This window comes from Amblyraja radiata, chromosome 11 (genome assembly GCF_010909765.2).
Source record: "Amblyraja radiata isolate CabotCenter1 chromosome 11, sAmbRad1.1.pri, whole genome shotgun sequence".
Lineage (NCBI taxonomy): Eukaryota > Metazoa > Chordata > Chondrichthyes > Rajiformes > Rajidae > Amblyraja > Amblyraja radiata.
This window is the reverse complement of record NC_045966.1, coordinates 37,604,496-37,624,070: the sequence shown is the minus strand read 5'-3', so window position 1 is coordinate 37,624,070 and position 19,575 is coordinate 37,604,496. Positions and strand designations below refer to the sequence as shown.

At 41.2% G+C, this 19,575-nt stretch overlaps 1 protein-coding gene across 1 annotated transcript in view; it reads left to right on the top strand.

Annotated features, from left to right (window-relative positions):
* Window positions 1-19,575, top strand: part of LOC116978505 — a 79,121-nt gene that overhangs the window by 44,311 nt on the left and 15,235 nt on the right. The window contains exons 6-7 of the mRNA XM_033029684.1: window positions 5,196-5,308; window positions 12,299-12,467. Of these exons, the coding sequence (XP_032885575.1) occupies window positions 5,196-5,308; window positions 12,299-12,467 (282 nt within the window). The remainder of the gene's footprint in view (window positions 1-5,195; window positions 5,309-12,298; window positions 12,468-19,575) is intronic.

The window sequence follows — 19,575 nt, the reverse complement described above, 5'->3', positions numbered from 1 at the left end:
CTTCTTTGGAGACATCTGTTTAAAATGTAAAGGAAAAAAAACCCACTGAAAACACAAAAAAACACAAAAAAACACTGAACAGCATTAACAGAAACCTACCTATTTCCTTCGCTCCATAGATGCTGCTGCACCCGCTGAGTTTCCCCAGCAATTTTGTGTACCTTTAACAGAAACAAGTTATTATTTGCATTTTTAGAAAAAAGGTAGAAATGATAAAGTTAAATGCTAAAACAAATAGTAAATGCCCAACAAAAATTTCATATTCATCAGTTTCATCAAATCATCTAATCAATCAAATCAAATTCATCTAAATTCAATTACTAGATCTAAACATCTATCCATTTCTTAAGAAAAGGCTATTTTTTTGAAATAGCCTAAGTATCCAATATCCAAATAACAAACTAATCCCATTCACACAAGAATTCACAATATAACATGATTTTTAAATCTCACTGTCATGAACTTCTATGCCAAATGGAAGTAATTTAATGTTTAATTCCCATAAATTAATCTAGAAACATCCACTCTCAATATAACCAAATTATTATTTTTTGCACAATACATGTGACTAAAACTTTTGTGGATATTTAGTATAAAAATATTGATTATGGATAGACAATTACACAAAATATAGACGATTTAGATGCTCACAACATGATTGTCCAAAAAAAAGAGAATTTTAATCATCTTGCGAGTGGGTGTTTCTGGAATGCGATCGATTGGAACGTTGCCGTTGCCGTGAATTTTAACCCCATATCGGGAGGCAAGACATGGCCGAATCGTTTGGGGACTAAATAACATTTTCACATCGTAAAATTAGACTCAAACCACCCCAAGAAGCAAGATTATATGTGAAATAAACGACTTACCCTTTGTTTTATGCTGATATTACGATCCATCATGTTGAAGGCGTTGAGGGTGTTTGAAGCCGCTTTTTACTTTAATCCAACTATTAAATTGTCCAGCGTTTTAAAAACATAAAATAAAATAAAAATAAAATAAAAAAAACAGGAACGGAAGTCCGATCGATTTTTCTTCATCGACTAGCAGCCCGAGGAAATCCCTCTCTGACAAGCGATACAAACCTGAATTTTAATCCCCCCCCCCCCCCCCTCAAAGGCGCCAGAGTCGCACACACAGCCGGTGGCAGATCTGCAGCGCCGCTGAAGGTAAGTTTTGTAACATCGCTAGAATAAGCTGGAAAAATGAGCAGGCAGCATCTATGGAAAGATAAATATTCAACATTTCTGGATGATGCCCCTTCATGAACTGGGAAAATTAGAAAGTGTTTCAAATATTATCATCCAGTGTGGCAGTCAGGGTGCACTATGATAGATGCAGCAGGAGATCCATCTCTTGCTAATGAGCCTGAGGCCCTCAGTTGTAGCATGTCCCTGGAAAATGTGTGCCGTACAGAGCTTTCTCATGGTCAGGTTTAGGAGGTCAACCATGGACCATGATAGGCCTCTGCCTTGGAATGAGGATGGAGGTAGAAGATGGCCATCAGAACCCAGTATTTGGATAGGCTGTTGCACACAACTTGTGCTGGCTAAGCTGAAAAATATCACAACACCCCTGCTGGACCCTCTGTAGTTTGCATATCGGACCAATAGATATGTGGATGACACAGTCAACCTGGGCCTGCACTTCATCCTCCAACACCTAGACTGCCAGAGGACCCATGCGAGGATTTTGTTTGTTGATTTTGCCTTTGCATTCAACACCAACGTGCCAGAGCTACAACACTCCGAGTTGACTGTGCCTGAACCCCTTTTCCTGACAAACAGGAAGCAGCATGTGAGGCTGGGAAAGCACATCTCGGACCCGCAAACACTCAACATAGGAGCACCGCAAGGCTGCGTACTCTCCCCTCTCCTCTACTCTCTCTACACCAATGACTACGCCTCCACTGACTACTCTGTCAAGCTTCTCAAGTTTGCGGATGACACAACCCTGATTGGACAGATCCAGGATGGGGAGGAATCTGCCTACAGACAGGAAGTGTCACAGCTGGCGTCCTGATGCCATCGCAACAACCTGGAGCTCAATGCTCTTAAGACAGTGGAATTGATTGTAAACGTTTGGAGAGCTCCCCCCAACCTCCCACCCCCCTCACCATCAACAACACCACAGTCACATTTGTGGAGTCGTTTAAGTTCCTGGGAACCATCAAACCATCATCTCCAAGGACCTTAAATGGGGGGCCACCATCGACTCCACAGTCAAAAAGGCACAACAGAGGATATACTTCCTGTGGCAGCTGAGTCAGCACAATCTGCCACAGGCAATGATGGTCCAATTGTATACTGCTATCATAGAGTCCGTCCTCACCTTCTCCATCATGGTCTGGCTTGGCTCAGCCACCAAGCACGACATCCGGAGGCTGCAGCGAATCGTCCAATCAGCTGAGAAGGTTATTGGCTGCAACCTTTCCTCCATTGACGAACTGTACACTGCAAGGGCCAGGAAGCGAGTGGGTAAGATCATCTCTGACCCCTCTCACCCTGGCCACAAACTCTTTGAATCACTTCCCTCTGGAAGGCGACTCCGGACTGTCAAAGCTGCCACAGCCAGACATAAAAACAGCTTTTTTTCCACGAGTAGTAGCTCTACTCAATAACCAAAAATCTGTAGCCTCCTTTTGCTATGGTATTTTATTTAATTCACATGTTTAATCAAAAATGTTTTATTATTATTGTTTAATGTTTTATGTGTCATTCCTAACTGTCACTGTATGTCATGTTGTCACTTGCGGGCAGAGCACCAGGCAAGTTCCTTGTATGTGAATACCTGGCCAATAAACATATTCATTCATTCAGGGGGAATGTTGTGCAGGCCCACAATTCCAAGAACTGATTTTAATTCCGAACTCTGTTCACTGTGTGGACTTTGCACACTCTTCCTGTGATCATTTGGGTTCCTCCTTGTGCTCCAGTTTAACATCCTGAAGACCCGTTAGTTTAATTGACTAACGTAAATAACCCTCTGCATGGCTGGGCAGCAGCAGCAGAATTGGGGAATCAAGTGTTAATGGGTATTTGTGAGAGAATAGGAAATTATACAGGGAATGGAAAAACAAGGAACTGCAGATGCTGGTTTACACAAATGGACCAAAGTGATGGAGTAACTCCCGTCTGGAGTCTGAAGAAGGGTCCCCAACCCAAAGCACCACCTATCCATGTTTTCCAGAGATGCTGCTTGACCAGCTGGCGTATTCCAGCAATTTGTGTCTTATTGTCAATCTGGGAAACGGATTGCTCTGAAGGACACCATAGACTCAATGGGCTGAATGTCCCTATAAAAAACATTCGACCTTATTCCATATGACTCCTGTCTTAAAAAATATATAATTTATTCGGATTAGTAACAAATTGTGCCTGAATTGGTGGTGTGGAGTTGGTTGGACCTTGTTAGCTCAGTTTATTAAAGTATAACGCTAACAATGCCAAGTTCATGCGCTTGTCCTCATTCAGTCCACCAATCTTTTGCCAACCAGGTAAATTTTGCAGTGTTGTTAGTCAGTCAAACATTCCCGAAATGCCCTTCTTCCCGAAGATATATGGTTAATGCACATTCTTGGACAAGAAGCCAAAAAAAAAGTCGCAATTGTTTTCATTGGTCGTGGTATGTGCGGGAAGCTACTGATTCGATGTGTTGAGTAAATGGCTTGTTTTGTTCGACATGTCGCTGTTTCAGACGTGATTTGAATTGTCTGATTTAATGTGTGTATTTATCTCGGGAGAGTTTAAGTCATCCCGTCCAAGGGCTTTAAAAAACAGAGAACCAGGAACTTTCAGGAGCCGAGTTTATTTAACCTTATTGATATGAATGTCCTGCAGTACCGATCGCTGTGAGGAATGCATTCTCGAGGTCCGAGTGGAATTTGCACTTTTGATCCGCCATTCGGTGGACTCTGAACCAAAGATCCTATAGGATCTTTGCTCTGAACCAGCGTTGGCCGAGAAAATGTAAAAATGTGCGTATCAAAGATTTTACCAGAACTTAATTTAAACAAAAACAAATCAAATTTCCAAAAGATTAAATAAATAAATGACGTAGGAGATGTTTTTACAGATGCCTATACAATGGAATTTAACGAAGCAATTATACTAGAAAATAAAAGAGGGAAGTTAACCGATAAACCACAAAAATCCATACAATGTTATTGTAAATAGTCAGGAAACTAATTATAAGTTTACATTACAGGAAGGATTGTGCATTTAGTTGGGAGCCAATCGGCCTAAGAGTTCGTTCTAATGAATTTGGGATGGGAGATGGCTGGATAATTAGATGGAAATAGATTGATGTATGTAACATTTGTTAGAAGTGCAGATGGATGGGAGGGGGAGGGTAGCATCAATGTTAAGGTATCGATACAGATTATTTCGTTTACTTTTTGCGCCGCTTTATTTTAAGTGATGTGATTCGGTGTTTGCGACTGTTTTGGCGGACTTGTCATTTGCATCGAAATAGTTGTGCACAAACGACCCAACTTGGTAAATGTACTGCGTGCAGTCCGTCAGTGTGGAACAAAGCGAGTTGGGGGTTGGTCGCAGGCATGTGTCGACAAGCTCATGTTGACGGCAGTGCAGATAAGGACCAGCGTTCGTTCGCTTGTAGTTGTTTTTACATTTCAGCGTCGTAATCCAAATCAATGAGAGAAATAGGAAAGGCTCACCGATCCGGACAGCAACACTTTTGTTCATTTGGTAAAGTTAATTCGTTTACAGACGTAGTTCGGAGAGTAGCGTTGAACTCTGCGACCGGGTGCTGCAAATGTAGCAATGTCAGCACGTGGGCTGAATCTTAAACCGGGGTTTAATATAAAGCATGGATTGGGGAGCGGCGTGGCTGCCTGCAATGTTTACATTATGTACTGCGGTTGCACTATATTACAGGATAGCCGGTAAATTACCCAAGAGCATTTGGTTAAAATGTACTTCTCAATGGCTGTGATATGTCCCTATTGAAACTCCCCTTCGCGCCGGAGGCAATTCACGACAGGCAGAGAAAGAAAACATTTCAAGACGAGTTTCAGCGGTTGTGGGCAATATTGTGTCTAAAGTCGAGCCCAAGGTTTTGTTTTGGGGAAAAAAAAGTGTTGGGGCGGAAAGGAACAGAAAATGAACTACTCCTTGAGGCAGGTACAGCGACTTGCCCACCCACTGACACTTTTCCTGGCTTTATCTTTTCAGCAACCGACATCAAAGGACGATCCCGCATGAAGAAGCCTAAGATTACAATGGGCGACAAGAGTCCCTCGCTGGAGCGTCCGCAGTCCAGCCAGTCGGATGCCAAGGAGAAAAAGGTTTGTAACGCTGGGTCTTTGCATTGAGCACTGGGGGATTTAACCGCCGCTCTGAACACTTTGTCCGGTACTACCCCGACTCCACGAACTGGCAACAGGAAGCTCCAATAACATCATTTAGGGAATTCAGTTCGCAGGTTAGTTTCCTGGACGTATCATTTAATATTTACATGGTTCAATTAAGTGCTTACTTTTATGCTGTCCGATTTCAGTTACATTTAACAAGACCTGCAAAAGATGATTCTGAGTCGCGGCAGTCAGTTTGAAATTCGGGGGACTCGCACATTGAAGAGAAACTCTAAAGCACTTTGAATATACACTCGCTGTCAATTTGGGTATCAAGCAGTTTATGCAAAGCAAGGAAGCGTCATTTCACATTCAGCAAATGTATGCTAGAAATATTCAGTAGGTCAATCAGTATATGTGGACAAATAAATGGTTAAAGTTTCAGGTTAGAGACACCAAATTAGATTTTTGGTTATTTCAGATTCTTAACATTTACAGATTTTTTGGTTCGTAGTTTAATATTACCTGGCTGCGCCTTTTGAAAGTTTTGATTTATTCAGGTTTTAGGCCATCCATCTCTTAAGGGGATGACAGAAAAGGTGCTACGTCTGGCAGTGTAGTGCACTGAACTCATGTAGGTAGACAAAATGCTGGAGAAACTCAGCGGGTGAGGCAGCATCTATGGAGCAAAGGAATAGGTGACGTTTCAGGTCGAGATCTCTACCCGAAACGTCACCTCTTCCTTCGCTCCATAGATGCTGCCTCAACCGCTGAGTTTCTCCAGCATTTTTGTCTACCTTTGATTTTTCCAGCATCTGCAGTTCTTCCTTAAACTGAACTCATGTACAATGTTTAGTGGCTGGTCAATTGTGGGACAAGTCAAAAGGCAATAATGTTGCCACCAAACTTCAGATGGTATGTTTCAGTTCAAGCAAACAAAAACAGGCATTTGTCAAATTTCTCTGTTTAGTTTAGAGATCTAGCCCACTGAGCTCACACCACCGATCGATTATCTGTATACTTGTTCTATGTCCCACACAGTAACAATTTATACAAGCCAATTAACCTACAAACCTGCATGTCTTTGGAATGTGGGAGGAAACGAGAGCACTGGAGAAAACCCCTGTGATCATAGGGAGGGCATGCAAGCCCAACATACAGTACCCATGGTCTGGATCGCACCCTGGTCCGTAGCGCTGTGAGGCATCAGCTCGACCGCTGCCCTACTATGTTACCCTAGTCTAGGCAATAGTAAGTCGCAGTGCCCTCCATAATGTTTGGGACAAAGACCCATCATTTATTTATTTGCCTCTGTACTACACAATTTAAGATTTGTAATAGAAAAAAATCACATGTGGTTAAAGTGCACATTGTCAGATTTTAATAAAGGCCATTTTTATACATTTTGGTTTCACTGTGTAGAAATTACAGCTTTGTTTATACATAGTCCCCTCATTTCAGGGCACCATAATGTTTGGGATTCAGCAATGTCATGTAAATGAAAGTAGTCATGTTTAGTATTTTGTTGCATATCCGTTGCATGCAATGACTGCTTGAAGTCATGAACATCACCAGTTGCTGGGTGTCTTCTCTGGTGATGATCTGCCAGGCCTGTATTGCAGCCATCTTTAGCTTGTGCTTGTTTCAGTTTTCTCTTCAGCATATGAAAAGCATGCACAATTAGGTACAGATCGGGTGATTGACTTGGCCACTCAAGAATTTACCATTTTTTAGCGTTGAAAAAGTCCTTTGTTGCTTTAGCAACATGTTTAAGATCATTGTCTTGCTGTAGAATGAACTGCCAGCCAATGAATTGTGAGGCATTTGTTTGAACTCGAGCAGATAGGATGTGTCTATACACTTTAGAATTCATTATGCTACTACCATCAGCAGTTGTATCATCAATGAAGATAGGTGAGCCAGTACCTTCAGCAGCATCCATGCCCAGGCCATAACACCCCCACCACTGTGTTTCACAGATGAGGTGATATGCTTTGGATCTAGGGCAGTTCCTTCCCTCTTCCAAACTTTGCTCTTGCCATCAATCTGATATGTTAATCTTCATCTCATCTGTCCACTACAGTTTTCCAGAACTGTGGTTGCTCTTTTAAGTACTTCTTGGCAAACTATAACCTGGCCATCCTATTTTTACGGCTAACCAGTGGTTTGCATCTTGCAGTGTAGCCTCTGTATTTCTGTTCATGAAGTCTTCTGCAGACAGTGGTCATTGACAAATCCACACCTGACTCCTGAAGAGTGTTTCTGATCTGGCGGACAGGTGTTTGGGGATTTTTCTTTATTATAGAGAGAATTCTTCTTTCATCAGCTGTGGAGGATCTTCCTTGGCCTGCCAGTCCCTTTGTGATTAGTAAGCTCACCAGTGCTCTCTTTCTTCTCAATTATGTTCCAAACAGTTGATTTTGGTCAGCCTAAGGGTTGGCTGATGTCTCTAACAGTTTTATCCTTGCTTCTCAGTCTCATAATGGCTTCTTTGACTTTCATTGGCACAACTTGGTCCTCATGTTGATAAACAGCAATAAAAGTTTCCAAAGGTGATGGAAAGACTGGAGGAAAGACTAGGTGCTGAGAGCTCTCTTCTACCTGCATTAAGGAGGCAATTAAACACACCTGAGCAATTACAAATACACGTGAAGCCGTGTGTCCCAAACATTATGGTGCCCTGAAATGGGGGGACTATGTATAAACACTGCTGTAATTTCTACATTTAAACCAAAATGTATAAGAATGGCTTTTAATAACATCTGACAATGTACACTTTAACCATTTATTTCTATTACCATTCTCAAATTGTGGAGTACAGAGGCAAATAAATAAATGATGGGTCTTTGTCCTATCTGCATTGTAATTTTCATCACGTAGGAACATGTCTTGCCAAGTAACATACTGAGAGCTGGGCATGGATGCACTAGACCTGCCGAAGATCTGCAGGTGTTTACTTAAACTGCAGATTATATCATGGTGGAAGCTAAAATCTGGAGACAGATCACTTTACATAATGATGCTGGTAAATGTCATTCATTGAAAAGCAAGAGCTTTAGTGGCATTGACCAATTGTTGGGGAAGTGTCTTCCAGAGTTTTCTGTTAAAAGTAGAAAGTAGTTCCTAGAAACTCAGGTGGCGCTGCGGTAGAGTTGCTGCTTTACAGCGCCGGAGACATCGGTTTGATCCTGGCTATGGGTGCTGTCTGTGCGGAGTTTGTACATTCTTCCTGTGACTGCGTGAGTTTTCTCTGGGTGTTTCGGTTTTCTCCCACGCTCCAAAGACATGCAGGTTTATAGGTTAATTGGCTTGTGTAAATTGTGAATTGTCCCTAGTGTGTGGGATAATGTTAGTGTATGAGGTGATCTCTGGTCGGCATGGACTCGGTGGGCCAAAGATTATCTCTGAAATCTGGTCTACCTCCTTTGATCTAATAATGTAGACTTTGATCTCTTTTATCATCAAGATGGCGCGTTTATGTAGTCGTTCACATAGTAATAATCAAGAAGGTTACCACTAACTTTGGATGGGGGGGGGGGGGGGGGGGGGGTGGAAGTCTGACAGAGCTGCAGGAGGAAGTTGTATTTGATAGCTCATTCTTGCCAATAAGATTTAAGAAGAAAGGCGTAGGTTTAGTGAGCAAATTCCAAATGCCATGCCTGAAATAGCTAAATGCATTTGGGTGCCAATGGTCAAAGTGATGTAAATCATCAAACCTTCAGCAGGTGCAGTTGGAGGAACTGATAAATTGAATAAACATTGAGCTGGAGAAGGTCGGCGGAATAGGCAGAGAACGAAAAACATAGATGAAGATTTCACTCAGTGGACGATCAGAATAGGGGTGATGTTATTGAGCAAGGTGGCTGGAAGGGATTTGGTACCCGTTTCAAACCTTGGTACTGGATTAAGCAAATGGTCGGGAATTAATTGTAGTTAAACTGTGGGAGTTAGGGCAGCACAGTGACGCAGCGGTAGAGTTGCTGCCTTACAACGGCAGAGACCTGGGTGCGATCCTGAGTACGGATGCCACCTGTATAGAGTTTGTACGTTCTCCCTGTGACTGCGTGGGTTTTCTCTGGTGCTCCAGTTTCCTCCTACACTCCAAAGACGGACAGGTTTGTAGGTTAATTGGCTTCTATAAATTGTCCCTGGTGTGTAGGATAGTGCTAGTGTATGGGTGATAATTTGTCAGCACGGACTCAGTGGGCCGAAGGGCCTGTTTCCATGCTTTATGTCTAAATCCTAAAGTGTGAAGTGGGGGTTCAAAAGGGCAATGTTTTGTTCAGCTGTTAATGGAAAGAGGGGTTATCTTGCATATTGTGAAGAATTTATTGGTAGATTTCCTCCCTGGAGGTCAGCCTGATTGACACGCTAAGTTCCCAGATAGTTGGGAACCACACCGGCACAGAGCACAAGATCAAGCAAATCCAATCCATGCCCCGGGAGTGGTAGGGGAGTTGTTTGATCGATTATCCCAGTAGTATAGTATTGAGCACAGCTTTTTGGTCGACCATCCCAGGAGTGATGGGGATTGAATCCTGGCAACATTATGAAGGGTGGGTGGGGGCAGCACTTCTGTTTTATCAGGATGTGTGGAGCTTGATATATTCGCAATTGGCATCCCCAAGAAACAGCACGTGGGCAAGAAATAGATGGGGGGAGGAAATATCAAGGGGGACTCCATTCTCTATGCCATGAAGACCTCCATTCTAACAAAAGCATCAGGGCAGTAAATTAAACAGGCTTAAACACAGTTATTAACCTTTACTTTCCCAGCTAACTTTTAAAAAATTGCCGTATCATGATAATAATTGGAATATTGAGTTTGTTTTGAAATTAATTTCAGTTTTGATTCTGTTTCCTATTTTGGCAGATGGAGCTGTCTTGAATTTAAAGGATGTAGTGACCTAGATTTTAATTCCTTTTTTCACCACTTCCTGCTCACCGATTGCATCCACACTCTAAAGTCCCATTGAGGATCATTCGTGTTATTGCCAAATCACGCTTGTGCCTGCTCAAATCAATTCTTCAGCCAATACAGGGTGAAAAGTAGATTATGCTTGTAATTATCCCGCGGCCTTTTCTGGATTTGGTATCTAACAATATCACAATCGGGTCTCCACTTACCCAACGGAATAAATGAGCACCTGTTTGTAAATGGGCCACTTCAGGAAGTTAAATAATTATTTTTGTGCATACACCTTAATATTTGTGGTGGACCAATCTTTGTGCATCAATTTAATGAATTTGAAACCATCAGGGAAGGAAAAACTGGTTTGACCAGCTGACTTTTACAGGTAATACAAAAGCAAAATTGTGTGATTGTTAAAACAAATTTAAATAAATAGTGCTGGAAATATTCCATAACAGCCATGGATCAAGCAGCAACTGACAATCTGGACCACCTGATTAAAGGGGCATTGAGTTGAAACATTATCTTTGCTTTTCCTCCCCACAGATGCTACCTGACTTGGCTATTTCCAGCTCACTTTTTATTACTCATTTCCATCATCTGCAATATTTTTATTAGGTAGAATGATATCGAGCCCTGAGGGATAAATGGATGTTTTCGATTGTATGGTTTTCACACCCTGTTGTTCCACATTGCTTAGTTAAGTGCTTCTTATTCATAAGAAAATGAGCCATTAATGTTTTTTAATAGTCATTCGTTGTTCTACGATCTCTCCTGGCCAGATTTGACTGTTTATAATTACTTTAATCTGATTTGGCTCAACATGTACTTGGTATCCCTTTCTTTACTAGTTGTACTGTGGAGGAACTTGGTACCTCCGCAACCCTATCTGTTAAGAGTAGGACATCTTTCCACTTTGCTCTGGTGCTGGTGTTCTTCTTTCTGCAGCTTTATATCTTTGTCTTGCATCATTCTTTCCTTTTAATTTGAAATTAAAGACTTTAGCTGGGAAATGTAGGTTAGTGAACAATTGCTAAATAGGTTCCATTTACCACCATTGGTACATTTCATTAGGGTAGAACATCGATTCATACACCGGAAAATAATACTGAGGGAAATAATTAAGAAAGAACTGCAGATGCTGGAAAAAACGAAGCTAATAATGGATGGGATTTATATAGCGCCTTTCTAGAATACTCAAGGCGCTTTACATCGCATTATTCATACACTCCTCAGTCACACTCGGTGGTGGTGAGCTACTTCTGTAGCCACAGCTGCCCTGGGGCAGACTGACGGAAGCGTGGCTGCTAATCTGCGCCCACGGCCCCTCCGACCACCACCAATCATTCACACACAGGCAAAGGTGGGTGAAGTGTCTTGCCCAAGGACACAACGACAGTATGCACTCCAAGCGGGATTCGAACCGGCTACCTTCCGGTCGCCAGCCGAACACTTAGCCCATTGTGCCATCTGTCGTGCTCGCGAAGGTAGACAAAAATGATGGAGAATCTCAGCGGGTGAGGCAGCATCTATGGAGCAAAGGAATAGGTTAGTTTGAGTTGCCCCTGAACTCTCATCAGCCTCTGCAAGACATGAATTACCCTTGCATTCTTGACGAAAGTTCTGTTACAGGGGCACGTCAGATGATATTACTCTTTGCGTGGGGCACCTTTAGAGTATCGTAGGGAATTTTGACCAGGTTGTCCTCGGGGAACACAATGGTTGGGAACTGCTGTGCCATCAGTCTTCTTAGTGAGTACTAGACTGGGATGTCGGCCAGATAAATTGAGACCTTTTGACTTTTGGACTTGCTTCAATGCACTGACTGTTAGCCACCCCTCCCTCGTCTCCTTTACCTGCTAACCAATCCAGGCCTAGGCAATGATCAATATTCCTCCCACTATCCCCAATAATGCACAACCTGTCGTCCGTCCCCCCCCCCCCCCCCCCCCAACTGCTGGTGTCATCCCCACAGACATGTTCCAAACTTCAACGAGCTTGTCATTTTGGCTTTCTAGTTACATAATGGTTCTGCTTTTTTATTATTTATTTCAATGGAACTTTATTTTCAGGACAAAGTTGACTCAGAAAATATGGCATCCGGAAATGCACAAGCAGATCACGCAGACAATCCAAGTGAGCTGCTTTCTGCAGAACAACGCTTCCTAAAGGCCTTGCACAGCTTCATGTGTGATCGCAATACCCCCATTGCCAGAATACCTCACCTGGGCTTCAAGAAAAGTAAGACACATTGCTGTGAAACCAGTCTTAAGTTATTTGATACTCGAGCCAGAAATCAGTTGATGGGTTCGCATTTCATGAATGGGAATATTGTTTGGTGTGTGAATGTTGCTCTTCACCATTAAATTGTTCCCAAACTCCATTTTGTTCCTTGCATCATTATATGCCGCATGTGAAGTTGGATCTGTTCTGCCCCTTGTAGATACCTATGCTGATCTGGTCTTTGGGTGCTGTTCAAAACAAATTCTATTGAATTTTATTGCTTTTTTTCCTGCGGAATTGCCTGCACTCTTATGAATAGCAACGTGATTAGGTGTGATGAAATTCAGGAAGATGGTTAACACTTCAGATGGTTGCAAGAAATATTTTTTTAGATATCACTTTTTAGATATCACTGTCAAATTTAATCTATCACATGCTTAAATACAAGGATGTTCTTCTCAACACACAGAAGAGTGAAGTAATTTTCCAAGTGATAAACATAACAAAATGGTAGCTATTCACTTGTATTTATCGGTAATGCTTAAAATTATGTCTTAATATGTTTTGACAGTAGTTCCTGCTGGTCACTGTAAAAACTGTTTGTACAGTCAGTACATATGTCCATTGACTCTTGCTTGTTTCTAAGTAGGATGAATGAAAGAGATTGTTGTATTAATGTAATCAAATAGAAATGGCCATTGTTCTTGGTAGACACTGCCCCTTCAAAGCAATAAATATCCAGGTGAATAAAGAGGTTGAAAGGGAACATTTGCGCTCCTTAGTAGTAAATTGCAGAATATTGATCATGGCAGAATAATTGTGCTTGTGATTCATTTGAAAATTTGAAAAAAAAGCTTCCTGAAGAGTCTAAAGAAGATTATTATATTGAAATATTTATTTGCATTTGATTCTTTTTATGGACCAAGGGTGTGGGAACCCTGTCACAAACAGCCTTGCTACTTTTCCTGGTTGATAAGTTGGTCTTCTTCAAAAATCTGTCATCTTCTACCTTTCAATGCGAGATTGAATGTACAAAGGAAATGATATGATGTGGCAGCTGCCCAGTGCCGCTTTGTGGTGAAGATAGTCCACAAGAAACGGTCACCTGATCATAATCCAGAACATGACCAACCCACGTGGTGATACTGAAAGCAAAAGAAAACACTGGAAGAACTTAACAGTTCAAGAAGCATCTCTGGAGACTTGCACCTTCTGTCTCTGTAGATGCTGAATGACCAGTAGGTTCTTCTAACATTCCATTGCAGGAAGGAATTGCAGTTGCAGGTTTATACCAAAGATAGACACAAAATGCTGGAGTAACTTAGCGGGTCAGGCAGCATCTCTGGAGAAAAAGAATAGGTAATGTTTTGGGTCGGAACCCTTCTTCAGACGGAAAGTAGTGGGGGGGGGGGGGGGAATAAACTGAAAGTGAGTAAAGGCCAAATCAGGGCTGGCAACAGATGACTTCAGGAAGGGTGGTGCACATAATGGCGCATTGTTGGCTTGGGAAGGTGTGATAACGAGAGAGATGCAAGGATGCGAACAGTAGAACAGGTAGGACAACTAGGGTTTGGGAGGGGGGGAGGGAATGGAGAAGGTACTTGAAATTGGGGAAATCAGTGTTCATACCGCAGGGTTGTGAGCTGCCGAAGCAAAATATGAGGAGTTATGAACCATTACTCCTGCCACAAGATCAGGATTTTTCTACAATGCTCAAAATATAGTTTCCTACCACATGACCAAGCGTGTATCCATTTTGTTATATTATCAACAAACACCAATATTGATCTCCAATCTTTCTTGATCCTGACTAATCAATATTAAAGAATCAAAAAAATTTATCCTGCAGGAAATTGTAAAATAAAACAGAAAATGCTGAAAAATTTAGCAGATCAGGCAGCATCTTAGGGAAGAGAACACTTGAGACTGACCATATAATTATACAGCATATAATCATGATGAGCTTACTGGAATGCAGTTACAACAGACATCATCCTAATTGAACATAATTTCAGCTGGATATAAAAAGGAAAAAATAAATAATTGCTGTTAATTTGCTGAGTAATATTTTCTCAACGTTTTGCTGTGCACTTGACTCTCTGAAAAGGGATAGATACAATGCTGGAGTAACTCAGCGGGACAGGTAGCATCTCTGGAGAGAAGGAGTGGGTGACGTTTCAGGTCAGGTCTAAAGAAGGGTCTCGACCCGAAACGTCTCCCATTCCTTCTCTCCAGTGGTGCTACCTGTCCCGTTGAATTACTCCGGCATTTTGTGTCTACCTTTGATTTAAACCAGCATTTACAGTTCTTTCTAACACATCTCTTATAGGGGAGATGGGTTTAACCATTATCTAAGCAACTGACACGATACTTTTTCTTGTTTTCTTGTTTTGTTAATGGACATATTTTGTTGATGATACTTCTCTCCAGAGGGTGATCAGAAGAGCTGCCAGTTAAAGTGGAAGTCCCAAGCTTGTATTAGTAAAGTTGTTTAATGATTCTTCAAAAAGACATATTGCCAAGGTTTGTTGTTACTGATGAACCACACCGCTGGGATTCGTTAGACATTTTAGACATCTGTGCTGCAGGTAGTAATATTAAACATGTTCAAACGTGAACATAGACATCCCAACAAAATTCCTGTGAGGCATCTAAAGCCTTGCATCCTTTGACCAGCAGACTGCATACTAATCTGTCTGGCTTTAATATTTATGTCTTATGCCGCATGTTACTGTGTATTTATATACTTGTGGCTAGTGACTGGGAGCCAATGCTTTTTTTTCCCTTTGTCTCTTATCCAAAGACACAGAGCATGGAAAGGCAGAGTTCACTGGAAGGAAAATTCAGGGAGGCTGTACAATGAGTGGGCAAATTTTTGTCCACTCCTGAACTGAAAATACTTTTTCAATGTGCAGTTGCTGTGCAATTAGGCCCGAAGTGTACTACAAGCTTGCATGGATAATGTGTCGATTTTTGTTGAGATTTAGTTAACTGCAAAGTGGGCAATGACTATAAAACAAGAGGTTTCAAGTAATCAAAATTTGCAGGTGCTTCCTGCTGATGGGATGCACAATTTGTTTCCCATGTCTTGGATTTTGCGGGTTTCATCTGCTTATTACTGAACACAGAGTCTTTGACCTAATGCATGTTTATTTAGTTTAATAGTTAAGCCTTATTGTAACCTTTGGAACGTTTGAACATAAATGCTTCTGATATAATTTTCGGAAAGCCTCACAGATAGTAATACATTGCCCCAAAAGTGATGTGGTTCAAGAATAGGAACGTTACTACCACAAGCTATGGGATAATGTGTTTATGTCCCCCTGGGCATTCTGAAAACAAAATTGTGCAGTTCATTCTGTAGCTGAAAAATAAAAGTTTTGTAATTCACCTCAGAAATATACAGAGAATAAAGGACATTTCTAGAGTGATAAAGGCCAACTAAATATAGAGACACATTTCTTTCATTAGTCATCCTTGCACTAAGATAGATGGTCATGAATCTGAACCAGTGTTTTCGCCTTAACTAACCAGATTAAGAAATGTCATCTGTAAGTTGGATCCATAAAGCCAATGGAATGGGACGTTTCTTCATTGTTTTGACGCTGTTAGAACGTAGAACCGTGCAGCACAGGAGCAGGCCCTTTGACCTTCCATGTCTGTACCAACCATAATGCAAATCTAACAAGGCCCATTTGTCTAGATATGGTCTGTATCACTCTATTCTGTGCCTATTCATGTGAAATGTTACTGTAAAATTCTTTCTTTTCTCATATTTCTCATTTATTCACACACACTCACACTCACACACACTCTTTGCCCTGGCACAATACTGAAATTACTCTCATTAAATTAATCCTGTCAGCTTGTGACAGAAGCAGTCCATCGCTCCTTGGTTTTCTTCACGTTATTTGCAACCTTTAACGTGATCCACCATGGAATACATCTTCAACACCTCTCCACTGTCAACCAGCTGGGTGGGTCTAGACTGCTTGAACTATATTCCTATCCATGCATCCAAGGTCAGAGAGTTAACAGCAATGGTTTCTTTTCCTGCACCTGCCCCCTTATTTTGGAGTTCGGTCCCTTTATTTATGACTCTCACACTAGCTCAATAACTCAAGGTTATCCATAACTTAATTGTCCTGATCCAAATTTACACTGTGTGATGTTTGTGTCTCGCACCTGAAGTTACTGACCTACAATGCTTCTAAGTTGAGCAACATTTCAAATTTAAAATGGTCTTGAATCCCTCCCTCCCCATTTACTTAGTTTCCTCCAGCTGCGAACTTCCAAGTTAACTGCATTCTAATTCTGACATCTATGACCTTGAATAGCTTAGCCAGTGGTGGTCATGCCCCAAGATTCTTTGGAGTATTTTCGATTCATTTTTGCTACTTTACAAAGTCAAGTGTTTGATTATATGCATTGGGAATGGAGCAATGAAATACAGTGCCGTCCATAATGTTTGGGACATGTAAAATGGATAATCATTTCGGTCTATTTACTTTTTCATACAGAAGTGCAATCTGTGTGCAGTGATGCACTATGTTTAACAGGTTGAGGTATATTTAGCCTACTGTTATGTCACTGACTGTGGCCTTTACTTCAGCCAGTGATACTGAAAGCTGACAGCCACCTTCAATCGTCCCAGTAATAATTCCAAATATTCCAATTATAATGATAGCTGCATCCAACCATGAGATTGAAGAACTGCAGTGATTGTGTCAGATGATGAGCTGCAAGGCTAGTTTGCTGGACCACCTGCCAGATAAAAGATCACACATTTTTGCTAAGAGGAAAACAATCAGAATTCGAATCATAAGGCAGAAATTGTGATATCAGAAATGAAAGTTATTCTTTGGTTAAGAAACACCCAAAGATAGTAAAAATGTTCTGCCAACAGACCCAAATATCTCCAAGAGTATCACCTGTTGCCCATCTCTACTCTGTGTTGGCAGGAGATCAGCAAGGAAACCGCCTTGGTGCATAATTACGTATGCAATGATTTTTCAAAACTATTGCTTTGGGAATCGTGTAGATAGATTACGTGAATTGTGGGACCTCTTACAATTGATTGCAGTAGAGAGGGGAAAACTAGAATAGAGCGATGGGAAAGGGACAAAACCAAGCAAGTGATAGGTGGATACAGCTTACTGGGATGCATTAAGCGATAGGTGGACTAAGTGACCAAGGGGACAAAAGGATGACATATAAGGAGAAGAGGGGTGAAATGTAAAGCAAGAGGGAGGAATGCAGGTGGAAGGGTACAGGAGGAGGTGAGGGAGAGGTAATAAAAGGGAAATAAGGGATGGGGATGGGAAATTAATGAGTGTACGAAGAAAGGAAAGGATCAAGGTAACTGGGGGTGGGAGATTGTGGGTGAAATGGTTGTGCAATGGGGTACAAGTGTTGGCGAGCTTTTATTGACCATATTGCTGATGAGGCTGGACCAGGGTAAATTATTGGTGATATTTACACACAGGAAATTGAACCTCAACCACCTCCACATCACCATCATTGATGCAGACTGAGACATATATTCTACCATTTCCAGACGTTGATGACTGGCTCCTTCATTTTGCTGACATTGAGGCAAAGGTTGTTGTCACTAAGATCTCTTCATATTCTCTGTCTTGTCATTGCTCGAGATCCAGCCCACTACTGGTGGTATCATCTGCAAACCTGTAAATTGAGTTAGACCAGAATTTGGCAATATGATCGCAAGTATAAATGGAGTATAGTAAGGTACTGAGAATGCAGCCTCGCAGGGCATCGGTGTTGAGAATTGTAGTGGAGGATGATTTGGCACTTATCATTACTGATGGACGGCTATGAATCAGGAAGTCCCGTTGCAGAGGATGTTGCATGAGTCCTAGGTCTGGGAGTTTGGTTTAAATTGTGTTGATGGCAGAACGACAGTCGATAAATAGGTGTCTGACACAGGTCCATGTTAGAGATTAGTATAAGGCCAGGAGATGACATCTGTCATGAACCTATTCTGTGGTAGAGAATTCCATATTCGCCATTCTTTAGATGAAGAAATCTTTGGTGAAATTTATGCATATTAATCTGCATTTGCATTTTCCCCATTCACTCATCTTGTTCAAATCACATTGGAGCCTTTTTGTACCCTTTTATAAGCATGATTTCATTTTAATAAACCCATGCTGACTTTGCCCAATCCTGTTAATGCTTTTGGTGTCTTATTTTTGCTGTAATTGGCTTTAATTCTGTTTTTTTGCCTCCTTTTTTATATAATGTGGCTGCATTTGTTGTCCTCCAGACTCTAAAGAACTTTGAAGGGTAAACACCAAAGTATCCACTAATTCCAGGACTATTTCCTTCGATACACTAGGATGTGGATTATTAAACCTTGGAGATTTATAACCTTTAGACCTATTACATTCCCCAATATTTTTTTTACTAGTAATGATTTCTGATTTTCTCCTTTGCATTAAATCCCTTGGATCTTTCACGTATCTGCCGATATCTGATGTCCACCTTTGTGAAGGTAGAACCATGGTATGTGTTTAATTGCTCAGCCATTTCATCGTTTCCAATTATAATGTCCTGTTTCTGATTGTAGGTGACCTATATTTGTTTTCACTATCCCCTCTCTCTCCACATATTTGTATAACAATTATAATGTTTTTATGCTCCCTGTAATCTCACTCTAGTATTCTATTGTCTACATATTTTTAATGCATAATTGCTGATTTTTAAATGTCCCAATTCTCTAGCCATTTTAAATGATCCAATGACATCCCTAAGTTCCTTCATCAAACATAGTTAAGCTCTCATTCTGGACTTTTATTTCAGCCAATAATGAATAATTTAGAAATGTATTTTTATTAATTTGGAATGGTCATCAAACGCAAGTGAGTACTATTGTATTGCATTGGCTATTAAGCATTTGCCATGAAGCTCCCTCATTAGGACAAGACAGGTCTACACAGATTACGTTTATCTCTCACCAAATAAGACACTGCAAAATGGAAGGGAGAACTCTTGAATATTAACTTAACAATCACGACAGGACAGAACTGGCAAATCATTTACATGCAAGCAGGTTCAGAAAAGTAGTTTAGACAATAGGTGCAGGAGTAGGCTATTTGGTCCTTCG